General features: G+C 36.8%; 1 protein-coding gene across 2 annotated transcripts in view; it reads right to left on the bottom strand.

The window, feature by feature from the left end:
• PNG1 (peptide-N-glycanase 1) overlaps positions 1 to 16009 on the bottom strand; it is a 98681-nt gene extending 82672 nt beyond the window's left edge. Inside the window, exons 1-5 of one of the 2 annotated variants that reach the window (XM_090013650.1) lie at positions 15840 to 16009; positions 15715 to 15768; positions 15445 to 15606; positions 15229 to 15327; positions 13094 to 13180 (exon numbers count right to left, since the gene is read on the bottom strand). In XM_090013650.1, the coding sequence (XP_089869776.1) occupies positions 13094 to 13180; positions 15229 to 15327; positions 15445 to 15606; positions 15715 to 15768; positions 15840 to 15917 (480 nt within the window). In that variant the 5' untranslated portion in view covers positions 15918 to 16009. The remainder of the gene's footprint in view (positions 1 to 13093; positions 13181 to 15228; positions 15328 to 15444; positions 15607 to 15714; positions 15769 to 15839) is intronic. The other variant, XM_090013651.1, reaches the window with a different exon arrangement.
• Between the last annotated feature and the right edge of the window lie 3715 nt (positions 16010 to 19724).

Genomic DNA, 19724 nt, shown 5'->3' with positions numbered 1-19724 from the left:
AATACTGGTGGATGACTGTTTCAAATATTTTGAGATCTATCATTCAAAAGTATGGAGAAATTGATGATGTAAATCATAGGATAAAGGTTGGGTGGATGAAATGGAAAAGTGCAACTGAATTGTTGTGCGATCGTAGAATGTCATTGCGGTTGAAGGAAAAGTTTTATAGGACGACAATTAGGCCCGCTTTACTATATGGTACGAAATGTTGGGCTGCCAAGAGACATCATATTCAAAAAATGAGTGTAGCGGAGATGCGTATGCTTAGATGGATGTGTGGAAATACAATAAAAGATAAGATTCAAAACAAGGAGATACGTAAGAAGGTAGGCGTTGCATCCATTGAAAATAAGATAAGAGAGAATCGTTTACGGTGGTTTGGACATATTCGGCAAAGGCCTAATGATGCTCCAGTTAGAAGGATGGAGAAATGGGAAAATATATTAATTAAAAGAGGTCGGGGTAGGCCTAAGAAGACTTGGATGGAGATGATAGGAAAGGATATGAATGCTTTGAACCTCACCGAGGACATGGCATTGGATAAAAATGATTGGAGGAGAAGGATTCATGTGGAAGACCCAGAATGATTTTCTTTTTTGGTTCATATCGCCGACCCCAATTGTTTTGGGATGAAGGCGTAGTTGTTGTTGTTGTTGTAGAAGTGAATTGTTCGATATTTTTAAGAGATTTTGTGTGTATGTTGAGACTCAATTTGCAGCTAAGGTGAAGATTTTGCGCTCAGATTCAGAGGGAGAGTACATAGAGAATAATCTACATGAGTTCCTGTTGGAGAAGGGAATGGTACATCAGAAATCATGTCCATATAAACCAGAAAAAAATGGAGTTGCTGAGAGAAAAAACAAACATATACTTGAGACCATTAGAGCTCTATTGTTTAATAGCAGAATGCCTAAGGAGTTTGGGGTAGAGGCTATGGGAGCAGTAGTGTATTTGATAAATCAGATTCCATCAAAGGTTATTAGAAGAGTCTCCCCATATAAAAAGTTGTTTAAAAGGGATTTCGATTATGATTTGTTGGGAGTCTTTGGTAGTACATGTTTTTTCTTGTTCCACCTCAACATAGAGATAAATTCTCTTAGAAGTGTTAAGGAGAGGGAGTGGGTTACTAATAGTAAAAGACTGTCAGGACTTCTTATTCATTCCTTTCTTGAGTATCATGATCAGAAAGATGAAGCTTCATCTAAAATGTTCCTCATGCTGATCTTGATAAGCAAACACCTACACCTCTTTCTATTCCTCAAGTGCGTGGAAGTACTCACCCTTCAGCTGCTCCTATATATTTTGTTTTGTATGAGTATTTTTCTGCTACTCATCAAAATATTCTTAGCCATAATTCAGTCTATGGAACACGGACTCTTCTAACAGGACACCGCACCCGCACCCATGCGGGTGTTAACCGTAACCAAGTCCAATTTTATTTATATTATATATATATATATAAATACATAAATGCACACACACATGTAGTGTTAAAACTATTAAAAATATATATATATACCCTCCCCGTAACTCCGCACCCAAGTTTTTTAAGGTGACATATTGCCGTATCCGCACCAGTATCTGCACCCGCACCTATGTGACATAGTTCGGTCTTATTATGAACCTATTGTGAAAGTATCTTCAACAAGATACTTTAGTCGATAACGCAATAACCTTAAGAATAAATGTTGAACATACACACCCAAGAACACTTGTGCACAACAAGCACAAGACACCGAATCACAAATGTGCACTTGCACCCATAAGTTTCATAAACACTAAAGAGGTTGGGCTATAATCCCAAATCCCTTAAGAAAATACAAGAGGAGCCGCCCATATATATAGGGCTTGGAGGAGGCCTTGGGAGGGGCTCCACATAGTCATTGGAGGGGTCCAACGACTAGTGGATTGGGCCCCTCCCAATGCAAGTACAAGCATTAAATGCGAAAAATAAAAAGGAATAAAGAAAAAGAAAAGAAAAATAAATACAAAAACATATTCTCGAAAAAGAATATGTGTAAAATTCCTAAACTACCCTTACTAGGAATATATATATTTTATATATATAATTGGTAAATACATATACATATATTATATATATGTATATGTATTACCTTATATATATAAAATATATATACGAAATTACAAGTTTGATTACATAATTTAACACCCCCCGTCAAACTTAGGGCAAGATGACCGAAAGTTTGCCAAGAAGGAAGTTGAACCGTGGGGCGCACAGGGCTTTAGTAAAGAAATCTGCCAACTGATATTCGGACGTGACATAGGGGAGATCAATAACTCCTCGGAGATATGCTTCACGAACATAGTGACAGTCCATTTCAATGTGTTTAGTCCGCTCATGAAAGGTGTGATTCTTTGCAATGTAGATTGCACTCTTGTTGTCGCAGCATAGCTTGGTGGGTCCTTCAATTTTGATCCCCATGTCTTCTAGCAGTTGGTGAATCCAAACAATCTCCATGGTAGTAGTTGTCATGGCCCGGTATTCAGCTTCAGTTGAGGAGAGCGACACCTTTTGTTGTTTCTTGCATCTCCATGAGATTAGTGAGTCTCCTAAGAACACACAAAAACCAGTGGTGGAGTGACGGTTATTTGGGTCACCTCCCCAATCTGAGTCAGTATAAGCAATCAATTTTAAGTCAGAAGAAGATGACAGAAAAACTCTCTTATTTAGAGTACCCTTTATGTATCTTACGACCCGTAAGATGGCACTCATGTGAACGGATGTAAGCGCATGCTGGAACTGACTTGCAGTATGGACTGCATGGGATATATCTGGTCTGGTAATACTCAGATACATCAGAGATCCTACAAGCTGTCTGTAGGGTGTCGGATCCAAAAGGGGAACCCCATCATCAATTTTCATCTTTGCTCCTACAACCGCAGGAGTTTCACAAAGCTTTTCATCTGTAATACCTGACCTGTCAATGATCTCAGAAGCAAGCTTAGTTTGAGATAAGAAATATCCTCTAAGAGAGTATGCTACTTCAATTCCCAAAAAATAAGTTAGAAAACCCAAGTCAGACATTTCAAATTTATCTTTTAAGATAGATTTTATACTCTTAATCCCGTTAGAATCACTCCCAGTGATGAGCATGTCATCAACATACAGAAGTAAAATTACAATCCCAGCATTGGATTTTCTAACAAATAGAGCAGTGTCAGTAAAGCAAGAGGAAAAACCATTTTCAATCATAACAGAGTTAAATCTATCATACCAAGCCTTGGGGGCTTGTTTTAGGCCATAGAGTGCTTTCTGAAGACGAAGCACCTTTCCCTTAGGAGTCTTCATTCTAGGAGGAGCATCCATGTAAACTTCTTCGCTTAAGTCGCCATTTAAAAAGACATTTTTCACATCCATTTGATAGATGTTTCATTTGTTGATAGAGACAACGGTTATAAGACATCGAACGGTGACCATACAAGCTACAGGAGCAAAAGTTTCTTCATAGTCAATACCATATTCTTGACTATATCCTTTTGCAACCAAGCGAGCTTTATACCTTTCAAGGGATCCATCACTTTTAGTTTTTACTTTGAAAACCCATCGGCACCCTATTGTTTTCTTGCCTTCAGGAAGATTTTGAAATTTCTAGGTTTTGGCTCTTCTTAGGGCCTCAAGTTCATTGTCCATGGCATTAATCCATTCAGGAGACTTTCGTGCTTCTTCAAAATTTCTAGGTTCGGTATAAGAGTGGATGGCACTAAGGCAGGCTCTATATCTTGGTGAAAAAGAGTCATAGGAAATGAACCTAGAAGGAGGCCTTCTACTTCTCTCAGTTCTACGAGGAATCACTTCATTCTGAGAGGTACTGGAATTGGCATCATTATATCTGTCAAGAGCACTCCTAAAGTTGTTTTGATCTCTATGAGAGTAGGTGATAGGGTCTCTAGGTAATTCAATAGGTTGATGTGACGAAGGTGGTAAGGAGATGTTTTCCTCAGTTTCAAATTCATTTGGGTTACTTTGATCTGACTTATTATCACTAGTGTCATCGTCCTTGTTTAGTAAATCAAATAAAAAAGAATAATCCATATTTTCATTATGGGGGTCACAACGTTCAAATCCACTAATATTTTCCAAAAAACTTACGTTTCTGGAAACATACAATTTATCACTTTTGATATCATAACAACGAAACCCTTTTTGGGTTTCAGAATAGCCAAGAAAGGCACAAGGAATGGCTTTAGGAGAAAGTTTGTCATTCTTATCAGTGAGAACAAAACATTTACACCCAAAGACCCTTAACCTGCTATAATCAGGTTCCTTATCATACAGTTTTTCAAAAGGGGAAATTTTGTTTAAATTTTTCTATGGGAGTCGGTTTATGAGATAGACAGAAGTAAGGGCTGCCTCAGCCCAAAGATTTTTTGTAATGTTTTGAGAAATGAGCAAAGTCCTAGTTGTTTCAATGATGTGCCTGTGCTTTCGTTCGGCTAACCCATTTTGTTGAGGGGTTTTCGGACAAGATTTTTTATGAAGAATACCAAAATTTTCAAGATAACTCTTAAATTCATTTGAGAGGTATTCTCCTCCAGAGTCAGACCTAAAGATTTTCAAACATCCATTGAATTGATTTGAAATCATCATGTGAAAATTTTTAAAGGTTGAAAAAACTTCATGTTTATGTTTAAGGAAATAGATCCAACAAAACCTAGTATAGTCATCCACAAAGATCACATAATATGAAAATCCTCCTTTTGACATTACCGGAGTCGGTCCCCATACATCGGAATGGACAATTTCAAATGGTTTTGTCGTAAACATGGATCTTTGAGGAAAAGGCAAACATTTCATTTTCCCAAGAATGCATTCATTACACAAAAAATCACTTTTACAAAGATGTTTAACAAAAGGCAAATAGGAGATTTTAACTATATTGGGATGACCCAATCTCTTATGCCATACATGAATATCTTTGTTTTGGACGACGTTGCAAAATTGACTCTTGGGAACTTGAAGAAAATCAACGTAGTAGAGGTCTCCTCTTCTAGAGTCTTCCCCAATCAATCTCCTGGCGATCATGTATCCAACACTTATTAGAAGAAAATTTTATATCGCAACCATGGTCCGAGAGTTGGGAAACGGAAAGAAGATTTAGGTTAAGGTTTGGGATAAAACGAATTTTTGGAACAAAGAAGTCTTGTTTTTCAAAATTCCCTATTCCTTTAATCTCAAGAGATGTTCCGTCCGCGGTTGATACAAAGGATGGAAAAGAGTTTTTAGAAAAGTTTGAAAGAGAGCAATAGCTAGGGGTCATGTGAAAGGATGCCCCGGAATCTAAAAGCCAAGATGTCTTACCAGGGGAAGGGGATGACATAGCGGCTCCGGAAGTGCCTCCCTTGAGAAGAGGTTGTAAAGCTTCTACGATTTGTTGAAGAGAAAAAGACTCACTTGATGAGGAAGGTCGTTCTTCAACTTGAGATGCCATAGCCGTTGCAATCAATTTCTTCCATTTAGGACACAAAGGTTTGATATGTCCGGGTTCTTTACAATGATAGCAAGTCACTTTGCTATAGTCTCTTTTACCATACCGATCATTTCCTCCTTGACCTTGATTCTTGAAATGAGGAGGTCTATAGGTCCTCATGTTATTTCCCGGTCTTGACACGGCATTAGCCATTTCACCATCTTCTTGAGTAGAGGAAGTAACAAGAATGCTAGGATTATTTTTGCCAATCCCCATACGGGTTTCTTCACCACTTAGCTTGGTGATAACATCTTCAAGTGAGGGGGATGTGAAGACGGAGAGAAGAGAGGACCGAACTTGTTCAAATTCGGGTCTAAGGCCATTCAAAAAATTAAAGAATCGGTCTTCTTCAAGTTGTTTGTGCCTTAATTCGATTGCCTCACCACTCCATTTAGGTTCAAGGATTGCAAGCTCGTCCCAAATAGAGGATAATTCGGCAAAGTACTCCCGAAAGGTCATGTCATTTTGTTGGAGAGTCAAAGCCCTCTTTTGGAGAAAGTACTTGTGGGATAGATCTCTTGAGGTGTACATTTTCTCAAGATATACCCAAGCTTCGGAGGCCCTTTTAAATTTGATGATATTGGCGTTTATCTTGGTCTCAACGGATGAAAACATCCAAGATAAGATCTTGAAGTTCTTCATTTCCCAATCATCATGTTTCTTAGAATACTCTTCAAGAGCCTTTTGTCTTTCATCCCCTTCAAGGATCTTAATATCCGCTCCTTCAATAATAGTAATTTTGGGTTCCGGTTCCGGTATGGATCCATGAACGTAACCCCAAAGCCCATTTCCTTTAATATGGGCTTCCATATTACCGGCCCAAACATGATAGTTTGAGCCATTAAGCTGAAACCCAAGGGAGAAATGGGAGTCTTTTTCGCCCATTAGAGAGGAAAGAATGCAAGGGATAGTACGTACCTTAATTACTTTTCGCGTCTTTCTTGACAAGAGAGGCTCCTAAAATATTGCTCGAAGAAGGTGATCCCCTTTGATTTCAAAAAACTTGAAGGCACGCTTTTTGAGGAATGCAAGAGGAGGCGAATCGCAATTCTTTTTCTTCAACGAGGCTCTGATACCATGTGAAAGTATCTTCAACAAGATACTTTAGTCGATAACGCAATAACCTTAAGAATAAATGTGTGAACATACACACCCAAGAACACTTGTGCACAACAAGCACAACACACCGAATCACAAATGTGCACTTGCACCCATAAGTTTCATAAACACTAAAGAGGTTGGGCTATAATCCCAAATCCCTTAAGAAAATACAAGAGGAGCTGCCCATATATATAGGGCTTGGAGGAGGCCTTGGGAGGGGCTCCACATAGTCGTTGGAGCCCCTCCAACGGTCACAAATGTGACCGTTAGAGGGGTCCAACGACTAGTGGGTTGGGCCCCTCCCAATGCAAGTACAAGCATTAAATGCGAAAAATAAAAAGGAATAAAGAAAAAGAAAAGAAAAGTAAATACAAAAGCATATTCTCGAAAAAGAATGTGTAAAATTCCTAAACTACCCTTACTAGGAATATATATATTTTATATATATAATTGGTAAATACATATACATATATTATATATATGTATATGTATTACCTTATATATATAAAATATATATGCGAAATTACAAGTTTGATTAGATAATTTAACACCTATTGCTACAGTTCATGTTCAGAATTCAAAGTATGTGTCCTGGATGAAATGTGATCAAGCACTTGTTGCTTATATCACATCTACCCTGTCACAGGAGGTCTTAGTGAGTATTCCTGATAACTGCACAACCATGGAACTATTGGGAGAGGTTTGTGCAGACATACTCAGTTTTGGAGGCCAAGATCATGTTATTAAATAAAGAGTTTTTTAATCTTAAAAAGGGTTCTTTGTCAATCATAGAGTACCTCAATAAGATGAAAGAAATAATGGATCAACTTGTCATGGTCGGTTGTAAGATCTCTGATAAAGACAAGGTGCAACAAGCTCTCAATGGACTCGGGCCTGAATATAATGTACTCTACACCACTGTCTTGTTTTGATGAGTTGCCCACGTTCGAAGCCTTACGTCCCAAACTCCTTCAATTTGAAATGAATTGATAGGTCTATCAAAAAGCTCATCAACTGCAGCAGATAACCATAATGTACTCATGTCAGAAACACAGTGTGGGAGAGAAAGATGAGAAAACCGAGGAAGACTCAGCAGATAGCCATAATGACCCGGATGGAGATGAGGAGGAAACCACGGAGGTCGTAGGCTGCTTCATCTTCCCAACACTCTTTGTATCCCCTATCAAGGCTGGAAAATCCCCACATGTTTTATCGGCAAGAAACCGAGTCATGTTAAAGTGAAATGTTGGTTTAAAGATGACCCAAGGTATACTAGTGAATCCAATTCATCGGTGAAGAATGTTGCAGGCAAATTAGGGGGATCAGAAACAAAATAGTTACCAATGGATAAGCAGCTTTTATTGGTTTCCCTTGCAAGGCTAAATCTGAAACAAAATGATCAGGGAGTCTGGTATGTGGACTCAGAGCCAGCGAAACATATTACCGATGATGAAGGTAAGTTTAAGAACTTGACTCCTTACTTTGGTAGGGATAGAGTTATCATTGGAGATGGCACTTGTCATCCCATCACACACATTGGAAAAGTTCACATTCCCATGTCTAATTCTAGTCTTTATCTAATGTCTTTCTTGCTCCTAATATAAAAAAGAACCTTGCTTATTATTCTAAACTTGTTAATGATACCAACTCTTGCATCGTTTTTATTCTTTTTATTTATGTGAAGGATCTTCACATGAAGAGGACGTTCACTGAAGGAGAAAGACAAGAAAATATATATCTCTTCAAGGAAAATCTGTCTCTTAGTATTTAGAACAAGCCCGCTGAAAAATCTAGAAGCTCTTTTTCTTCTTGTTTCGTGAATGAGTCAGAGTAAAGTTAGACTAGAGTTTGGCATAGTCACCTAGCACATTGTAATAAAGCTTTTGTTGAAAAGCTTGTTTCTAGTTGTCTGGTTTCAAAGTCAAGTCTGAGTCAGGAGTCTAGCAATAAAATTTGTCCAAGTTGTCAAGTGTCAAAAAGTCATGTATTACCTTTTACTTTCATGAATAAAAGAGTTTCTAAATTATTTGAAATCGTCCATTATGATGTATGGGGACCGGCTCCTAACTCATCTTCCTCGGGGAGTTGATATTATGTTACTTTCATTGACAATTACTCCTGGTACACTTGGATATATTTTATAAAGCACAAATATGAAGTTTTTAAAATCTTTAAAAACTTTCATGCTTTGATTCGTAATCAGTTTTTCTTGTTTATCCTTAATTTTCAGTGTGATGGTGGGGGTGAGTACTATTCAAATGACTTTATTGAATATCTTAAAGAGAATGGAGTCAATCGGAGAGTGTTTTGTCCCTGAACACCTCGGCAAAATGGATTTGCTGAGAAAAAACATAGGCATATAGTGGACAGTGCTCTTGCCATGATGCATGAAGGGCAAGTTCCTTTGTCCCTCTAGATTGAAGCATTTCATACAAGAGTTCATATAATTAATATGTTGCCAATGAAAGTGTTTGGTTTAAAAAACACATTAGAGTATGGTGATAAACTATCAATAGGTGGAACTGTCTTTCAAAATGCGAAGTGCGATGTTGCTAGATGGTTTGAGGGGGAGGCAATATTGAGCTTCAAGTGAGAAAAAAAAACCAAAAACAGTATAAAGAAATGATTTTAAGCTTGTAAAAGTATAAGGAACTAAGAAGGATAAGTGAGATTGAAAAAATATGTAATCATAAAACTTCATTAGAAAGTGGGAGTGACTAGGAGCTAGTAGCACTTAGTATTGAGGTGAATCTATAGGTTTATTGAATTAACAGTTTTTTTTTCCCGAACATGTTAAAAACCAAGCCAAAACTTGGCCTAATATTTATCAGATTAGATTTTGGTCAGCCTATCAAGTTGTTGGGGCTGCCTAATAACGTGGTTGAACCATTTGTTTTTCCCCTTTTCTTAATTTTACCTTTGATGAACTGAATTTTGATTACAAGGACAGCAAGTTCGAACATGGGAAATTGCAGTCAAATCAATTATACCGGCCTTGGATGAGTGACAGTTTGTTTCCCATGGAACCGGTCATAGAGTCTGATGAAATTGATCAAGTTAATCGTGAGTTTGCCGATTCAGGAGACAAAGTAGAGGAGCAGCCTATTATCGAGCAACAAATTGGCAGTTCAGATTCAGTAGATGGTAAATTCAAAGGTATCGTATACAGTCGCAGAATAATAAAAAATAGTGCAGAAAATGTTATGGAGCAAGAAACCATTGAATTACAGAATGATCAAACTGTCCAAAAAGTGAGATCTAGAAGAGTGCGACATCCTATTGATCAGTGGGTAAGCTATGAGAGTTTTAGTGTTGAGCATCAATCATTTTTTTACTACCATTTCTAGACAAGAAGAACCCCTTGTCTTACAATCAAGTTGCAAAATCCAACAAATGGGTTGAATCCATGAATGAAGAAATGCAAGCATTACATGCATGCAAGACTTAGGTTATTGTAGAAAGGCATGTGGAAAATAATGTTGTTGGATCAAAGTGGGTGTTTAAAATCAAATACAAACTAGATAACAACATAGAAAGATATAAAACAAGGTTGGTTGTGATGGGGTTCACTCAAGAACATGAACTAGACTATGAAGAAACTTTTAGTCGAGTAGTGAAAATGAGGATTATTCGAGCTATTCTCTCTCTAGTTGTTGATCATGGCTAGTTCTTGAGTCAGTTAGATGTCAAAAATGCTTTCTTGCATGTAGACCTCAAGGAAGAAGTGTACATGGAACAACTACAAGGGTATAATGAAAGGGATCCCATCAATCATGTGTAAGCTAAACAGGGTGCATATGGTCTAAAACAAGCATCCTGATCTTGGTTTGAAGGCTTTTCACTCAAAATTCAAAAACATGGCTTCTGCAGATCCCATATGGATAACTCTCTTTTTATCTATAAAGGTCCGGGATGGATAATTGTGTTGCTAATCTATGTTGCTGATATCATAGTTGCAAGGGACTCTTAATAGCATATTAATAAGATCAAGGAAGTGTTGAGTTGAAGATTTAAAATGAAGGACCTAGGAGATCTTAAATACCTCTGAGGTGTAGAAGTTGATAGGAGAAAAGATGTATTAACACTGACTCAACACAAGTACACCATTGATCTACTCAACAAAGCTAGAATGGAGGATTGTAAGCCATTGCTAACTTCAAGTGTATTGCAGCAGAAACTTGGTTGTGATGAAGGAGAAATTTATGATGATCCTATAAGATATAAGAGCATAGTGGATATGCTCCAATATCTCACCTTCACTCGCCCTGATGTTGTTTATGCAGTGAATCAAGTTTCACAATTTATGCATTGTCCACGAACAAGTCATGTTGAATCAGTTAAGAGGATACTTCGATATATGAAAGATACGCTTGGAGATAGGCTTCATTATCAGAAAAAGGACAATAGTGAGGACATGATAACAGTGATGGCCTTTTCAAATGCAGATTGGGCAAGGAACCTCGATGAAAGGAGATCAGTCTCTAGGTATTGTGTTTTTATTGGCAAAAATCTTGTTTCTTAGAGCAGCAACAAACAAAAGGTGGTGGCTCATTCTAGAAATGAGGCTAAATATCGATCCATGGTTGTTGCTTCCTCAGAGGTGACTTAGATATGATACTTATTGTTTGATCTAAATCAAAAGATGCCATCTTCTATATTGTTTTGTGATAATCAAAGCACGATTAAGATCTCATTTAATCCAATCCAACATGGAAGAACCAAACATATATAAATAGATCAGCATTTCATCAGAAGCAAGGTAAAAAGTGGTGAGATCATCTCAGTTTGTTGGGACCCAAGATCAAGTGGTCGATCTGTTCGCAAAGGGGCTAAGTAAGCAGAGATTTTGGCACTTGAAGAGAAAGTTGTCCATGATACCCACCATGCACAACTTGAGGTAGGCTATTGAGACGTGACTTTGGATATGGATTCAGACTAACGTAATTATATAACGTGTATATTGTTTTTCCTGTTTTGCCCCTCTCATGTAAGAGGTCTTGTACTACCCACTTAGGAGCATTATTGTATTACATGTTTATATTAAAAGGAACCCACGACCCACAAATGGGGTGTGAAGACATTGTTGCAGCTCTCTTCTTTTCCTATCTCTATTCTTCCTCATTCAATTTCTGGTGACGCGTTCCTGATTTACAATGTTGGGACTGTCATACAAGTAGAAATGAGAGAAGAAAGGAAATAGAATAGGAAGCATAACCAAGATGAGCCCTTAACAGGAATGAGATGACTTGCCTCTTAAATTTTCACAAATTTGTAATGTTGGAAACTAACTGACAACTTTCTTTCAAAGAGATGTTTATGCCCGTGTGATAGAGATTTCATGAGCTATTCAAACTTCAAAGACACTATCACAAATGTCACTGGTATTTTCAACATATCAAAACTTTTAGTGCTTAAAAAGTGGGAAAAAAACTTCATATTTAGGGCATGTTTGTAATGACCTGTGATTTTTGGATCCTGTGATTGTAATCAGAATCACGATATTTTCTCAAGGTTAGTGGAACATGAAAAAGTAAAAGTTGTGATTATAATTTCCAGTTGTGATTGTTTTTGCCTCTTTTTGCCTTGAATCTTGTGACGATGGATCATAAAGTTGACCTTGTGATCCACAATCACAATTTCTACTTTCTTAACTTCTACTTTCTCACTTGTGACCAAAGCAAACATGTCCTTAGGGAGGTTCCACTAGTATTTTGGCTTATCAATATAATATCACGATGTGGGAACAATAATATTACCAGATTAGCCTGTTTCTCCCAGAACTAGAATAAAAATGAAAATATTTTTCAAAATTTTATTTTTATCTACCCAGTATAATTGAGGGAAGGCATTGATAATAGCAAAAGCAAGAGAGGTGAATCATTGATAAGCCCATGATTGTTGTACCTTACCAACAACAAATTGACGTTTCCATAAGATAAAAATAAGTATATAAGTAATCAGGAAAGGTGCAACGATGGCTAAAAGGCAAAAGAAAAAAAGGATCATATCCCAATAAAAGAAAAAATCAACCATATGATGTGATTATGAGAACCTAAAAAGACACATGGAAGAATGTGGATTGATATGTATAAGAGAAAGGGAAAGTAGATCTTGTAGAAGATCAAAAAAGTACTGGAGAAATATAGTGTCGTTGGGCATGAAGAAACATAAAGCATGGCAAAACAATTTAGCATTGGATAGTATTGAAGAGGGAAATAGGACCAAGCAGACCCCACAGTTTGTCTCAGCAGATGAAAAGGCTATCCCAAGATGGAAAAGTTGTCAATGATGAAAACAACTGATGCAGTTTTTTATGCTTAACATAGAACAATTAAAATATCAAGTTTCAAAATTGCAAAGGGAATTCAAAACATAAAATACATGCAAATAGAAAGCATAATACATATTTAGGATCAAAGCAATCATAGAAAAGTAAATTGACTAGTGATACTAGCGCCTTCTCCTCAAGTTCATCTAGGATCAAAGCAGTCATAAGAAAGTACCTTGGCTAGTGATACTAACGCCTTCTCCTCAAGTTCATCCACGGGCACAGTCTTTCTTGCTGCCTCCTGGCGAGCTCGGTCTTCATACTACATGAATTCAAGTGCTAGTATATGATCACCAACAACTATAAAGAAAAAATATAGATAAAAGAGTGAAAAAATGAAAAAAAAAATCTTGTAGAGGTATACCCTTCCCCAAAGAAGATCGTAGAAATGCTTGCATCATCATTTAATACATTTGATAGATAGTTACTAGGTTCTCTATTTTGAGTCACAGACTATATAGTCAAAATTGTGTCTGGGTGCCCAAGTCTCTCTCTCTCTCTCTCTCTCTCTCTCTCTCTCTCTCTCTCTCTCTCTCTCTCTCTCTCTCTCTCCTTTTTCTTCTTCTTTTGTGTCCTCTCTCTTCCCCCTTGTCTCTGTTTCTGGATATATATATATATATATATATATATATATATATCATGTGATTCATGCATAGGAACTAGGAATACATGTTTGATTTGATTTCTTTAATGTATGTATACATGTTATGCACATGTGTATTTGAGTGATAATACATGCAATTAGGTTTTGATTTTTTTAATTTCATTCATGAATTATGTGATTTTTTGCAGTTGTTTAGCTTCATGAATTATGTTGAATATGTGTTTTGTATTATTTTTCAGAATTTATTCTAATTTATTTTTTTATTGTTTTATTTTTCAGAGTCCGGATAAATGTATACATACATTAAAGAAATGATTGGAGGAGAAGGATTCATGTGGAAGACCCAGAATGATTTTCTTTTTTGGTTCATATCGCCGACCCCAATTGTTTTGGGATGAAGGCGTAGTTGTTGTTGTTGTTGTTTTTCAGAGTCCGGACTAGGCTGACTAGTCCCCCAAGTCTCCGACTAGGCATTTTAGGGGCCCACCAGGTGGACTAAAGCCTTTGACTAGATAGGTCACAGCCCAACCATGAAGCTATTTGGCTCACTGATCGAGCCCTCATAGATAATCTTATCCCAGCATGTCAAGGTCTTGGGCACCTAGTGACCAGGAAGCATGATCATCATACAATCCACAAAATAAAACAGTAGACACAAATGTAACTCACTGCCCATAAATCAAATAATTGTGTTCCCACCATTATCTCCTAGCCTTTGGTAAAGTATTTCCTCAATTTGCTACTGCCTCTCTTATCAATTGACAGATGCAATCAATCAATGACCAGGATAGAGAAATCACAACAGTTCAACATGGATCTGCTTAGAAACAATATGCATGGAAAATGAGTTTGTGAAAGAATTGCTATGAAAAGCAAGTCTTGACATTTTTCTGCCATGTGTAAAGGAATATCAGCTTTTCCCCCACAAACTCCAACAGTTTTTTTCTTAATTCAAAAAATGATCCATCTTGCGTACAAGCTGCAACACAACAACGCAAGTTTAATTCTTAAGGATCTATTGCTAGTTGTCTTCTTGTTAGTATTACAATAAAGGAGAAACAGTAAAGACCTTGCTGTTGCATGCTAGAGTCCAGCTCTCCAATTATGTGCAACTTCAAAAAAAATTATAGGACTTGCATAAAAAGTTCCCAATATTTATCACCAATTTTAAAAATGTCACAAAATTTTGCACCACAGCACCCAAATGGTGGCTCTGTTGCAAGTTCTATTTCAGGTATACAGTATCATTTTCTTACAGTAGGCAACCATTTAATCATTTATTTTAAGCAAATCAGGAATTATCCTGACACAAGCGTTACTAAAGCAATGTCACAAACATCATTCAACATTCTCTTGGTACCTGACAAAATTTCCAAAATTTTGTTATTTGGATAATAATTTCAGAAAACTTGGTGAATTTTCGAATAAAATAAAGAAAATAAAAATCCAAAAGGTTTACCTTAAGATCCTGACATATCCAAAAGGTATCATGGTCGCATCTTAATTTTTTCACTTTTTCCAAATTCATGAGAAATTCAAGCGATTGATAATATTTACTGAAAGTAAGTTCGTGTTTTTCGAAATGACCAGCGTTTATTGTGCAAGAGGCAGCACAGTGCCTACGGGCTTGACTTCTGGATTCTATCCCCGGTCAGCCATTATTGCTAAAATGCTTTGAGACCAGTAACTGAGGATACTGTGCTCACCATGAGAACTTGAGAGATGTACGGACGGATCCTCTGGTCGAATTTCACCCTGTCCTGGTCGTTGTGGTACTGCTGGAAGAAGAGGGCGTCCTCCTCAGCCTGCTCCCGAAGCAGCCCCAGTTCGTCATCGGAAGAGAAAGGGATAAGAAAGAAAAGGAAACAATGCATCAACAATTGCGAGTGAAGGAAACAAATCCTAGGGAAACATTAACCTGCCTGCAGTATCCTGGCCAATTCCTCGTCGGATTTCTCCAATGATGAGCCAACAACGACCGCAGGATCGTCGCCGCCGCCCTCAGCGATCGACACCAGCTGGAGTTCCGACACCGTGTGAAGATCTTCATCGCCTCCGATTGCCTGATTGTTGGCACCAACAAACTGCACAATTGCGCAGCGAAATCAGTAACTGGGGATGTTGGTCGATCGAATTAGGTGAGAAGAAAGAGAAAGGACAACCAGAGAGAGAGAAAGAAGGGAGGGAGAAACCTTCTGCTCTTCTGGTGGAACCAGCGTCAATGAGAAGAGCTGGTACTTCAACACCTACCAACAAACAAAATGCTGTCAGTAAACCATGAAAGACGGAGAGAGAGAGAGAGATGGGCGTCTTATACTTCGAGGCCGTCCTCCGTGTCGTAATCGATGTCGAATTGGGCATCGTTGTGCCTTACCAGGAGCTTCCTTGCCACCATTCTCTCTCTCTCTCTCTCTCTCTCTCTCTCTCTCTCGATTGTAGGGTAATTTAAGCACCAAAGCTCATTGATTTATTTGCTTCGTTGGCTTCAGCGGCAATTTTCATAGAAAATCCACATAAATATTGTGGTTGTGCAATGTGCCTGAGCAAGCACAGCTTTGGAGCTATGTTGTTAATATCGGTTTCGGATGGAGAATCGGCCGACTAAGACCCAAACCGACTCGGTTGATTTTACTTTTTAAATAATATTTTATTAAAATTAAAATATTAAAATAAATATCGATTCAACCCCATTCAGCCAGATTCGGGTCGATTCTGCCAAATTTGGGATGAAACGGGATTCCGACTCTATGAAGGGGCCGAATCGTCCCCCCTTGTAGAATCAATTTGGGGCCGACTTGATGACGAATCGGATTCCCATTAATACTGAGCATAGGCCCCTCTTAAAAAAAAAAAATAACTGACAGCATTGGTTTGGAGTAATTTGTTGGGAAAGCATATTGCAACTTTGCAAGTCAGCCAGACCAAATTATTCTAAAACTACTCATTAGTTAGGATCCAATCCTTTCCTTAGTGACTCCACCCAACCCAATCTTTTCTAGAAAATAAAATTGTTTCACAAACATTTACATAAATTGTAGTCTTTGTGGAATTGGTCTTTTTAGAAAATAAATTTGTCCAATGGACCACAAACATTTATATAAATTGAGATTCTTTGTTGAATTGGCCTTCCATAAATTTTTTTTATTTTAATCTATTTAAAAAAAAGGCGCATGTTTGTAGATTGATTTGAAAAACAAGGTGATCATTTATTGCACAACTTATGGAAAAAACAACTACTACTAAAGGTGGAAAAAACCTTCAATTTACATCCAAAAGCATGATACACTTGACCAATTCTTCAACCAATATGAAATTGTTGTACCCAATTCTTCCGACCTATTAATATATTTTCTCTGAATTCAAAAATTTTCTTGTGATGAATATAACATTGATATCAAGAAAACTATAAAAGGCATAAAGTCAATTCCATTTCCACATATTTCTTATGTGTCTTAATGGAATTAAACAAAATTTTATGACACATTTACTAATTGTCATTGCACATAGATGTGAATGTTGTTGTATTTGAACTATATTTATATAAGAATAATTCACCTGATATACAATAGCAGCCAAAATTAGTTAAAATAACAATTCAAATAAAGTCAATAGTTATGGTAGAACAAACAAGTCATCATTTTTTAATATTTCTATATATTAAAGCTTGAACAAATTTTTTTACCTATTGATTTTCATTTTTCAATTAGATGCCCTCTTTAGCGAGACAGTTTGCATAGTAATTGCTAAGGCCTTGCTTGGATGACGGGGCTAAAACCTGATTTTCGGCAAACCAGGTTTTGCCTCAAATCAGGTATACTAGGCTGTTTGAGTGACCAAAACCTGGTTTACAGGTTTTTGGTTATAAAAAAATAAAAATAGTAATGACTGCCATTTTCCGGCTAGCCGCCAGCAAGGAAAAGGCCTGGCTGGTGTTGCTTGCCCTTGCTGAGTGACACCAGCCAGGCCATTTTCCTGCCAGCAGCTGGCTAAAAATGGCCGGCCAGCCATTAACTTTTAAAAAAAATAAAATAAAAGGGAATGGTTGCCGGGCAACCCCAGGCAGCCATTTTCTGGCGGGTGGCTGGCCAGCTCAAAAAAATGTTAAAAAAAAAGTAATGGCTAGACGTGGAAGAGGTGGTGGGAAGGGTAGTGAAAAAGGTGGGAAGAGGGAGTCGGATCAGACAAGTTTGGATCCGAGACATCCAGATTTTGCAATTTTTCCTTCTTTAATCTGACCAGTTTGCAACCCTAGTTAAGAATGCCCAAAAAGAATGCTAAAGTTCTCTTCTATTATGAGTGGCCAGATGTAACAATCCGAACCGGAGTCTCTTGAGTTCGGGTTGACGTTAATTCCTAGAGAGAAAATTTCAAAACAACCTCAAAAACCAAGCTCATTTTTTATATAAAATAATGTCTCAACATCACTATCATAAACATTTATCACGTACCATGTCATCCATATATATTAACAAAAATGTTACCCAAAAACTTCTCAACAATTTGAGGCTCTAGTGAGATACACATACCTCAAACAAAACACTAGACCATGTATTTCTTATTAGAGTTTCTCATCATTGTCTGTGTTGTTATCTTAGGTGCATTATTTTTTTTCTTTCATTTTTCATTGTTAGTGCCTTATACAATATCAAATGTGTTCACTAACTACGTTTAACATGTAATCACAAATTCATGCCTTAATTTTAGGTATAACCATTCATCATAGAGTCACATCATCAATTATTCATGTCACAACATTTACATTACTCCTCTCAAGGTATAAGTGTGACACCTTTAGAATACTTCATATTTTGAGACTCCTGAAACTCTACTTTTCTTTCTCAAAGCCAATCATTTTTTTTGCAACATATTACATGTGTCAAATATCATTCTTATTCCACAATAAGGTACAACCATGATACGAGTCATATCATCGTAAGACATTCACATAATATGATTAAGAATTAAAAATAAACATGTAATATGTGTTATAATCTTTATACATCTTACTGAATTCATAAGCATGTCATTTAGTTGATCAATTCAAAATATGAAATCGCTAGCATATTTATAATACGTGAAATCACACAATAAGATACATATATGAACAAGCATGTATCTTATTTATCTAGAGAAAAATTTGTAAATGTTTACTTACCTGAATTGCTTAAATCTCAAACTAAGAAATAACTTTAGCATTCCTGCAAATCCTGATATGAAATGAGCAAAAATCTCAATAATTACTAAAATATCATTAATGTCACTGTTTGTATAAAATTATGAAAATATCCCTAAGCCCCCTTACTAATTCTAATCCTAAGTTTTTAAATGTCAGCTTTCCCTATGTTAATGGATTCTTTTCAAAGAGAGAAATTCAGAGGCCCAAAAATCACTCAAATCTGATATCGAAGTGAAAAGTTATGTCTGATTTACTCATTTGGCATAACAAGGGCAAAATAGTTTTTTTTACCTTTCAAACGAATCAAAATCCGGGTAACCAGATTCTCAAGCGATTCAAAATACCCTTTTAATCAAATTCCTAAATTTTGGATCAAACTTGATCCGAATAAAAATTCTACTTATGCAACCCAAAACAAGTATATATATACATACATTTTATTTGCTATCTTTATTTATCCAAACCAAGTTGGCCTATTGGTAATGAGTGATTTCTTGTACATAATAGGTTGAAAATTCAAACTCAAACCCTCTCTTTTATACCTTTTATCATTTTATACACATCCTTGATTTATTGAATTTAGCCCAGACCCAGACCTAGGCTCTATCCCAAACTGAACCTAACCCAGACCCGTCATGGCTAAGTTGAGTCCTATCCTCACATAAAACCTAACCCAAACTCAATCTAATATAGGTTTAGTCCAAACTGAATATTTTTTATTCGATTCTAGATCCAAATCTAATTTCACTCTGATATGGATCTCAAACTTCAAACAGAGATCCGACCTCTGATTCTTATACTGGATCCAGATCTGGTACTAGAGTTCCATATCTAGTTTATTCTGAGTTTGGTACAAAGTTGTACTAATAGACAATTCAGTTAGTTTTGGGTACAAACTGAACCCAACTAGATCTACTTTTGGTTCTACTAAATCCAAACTTGTTTCGATCTAATTTGGTCTTTTTGGATTCAAAATTGATATGTTCTAGTTGAGTCTATTAGATCTAAACCATGCTTGTTTGGTCC

The sequence above is a fragment of the Nuphar pumila genome, chromosome 7, assembly GCF_984573655.1.
Source record: "Nuphar pumila chromosome 7, dmNupPumi1.hap1.1, whole genome shotgun sequence".
Taxonomy (NCBI): domain Eukaryota; kingdom Viridiplantae; phylum Streptophyta; class Magnoliopsida; order Nymphaeales; family Nymphaeaceae; genus Nuphar; species Nuphar pumila.
Note: the sequence above shows the minus strand (reverse complement) of the source record. Positions and strands in the feature narration are given on the sequence as shown.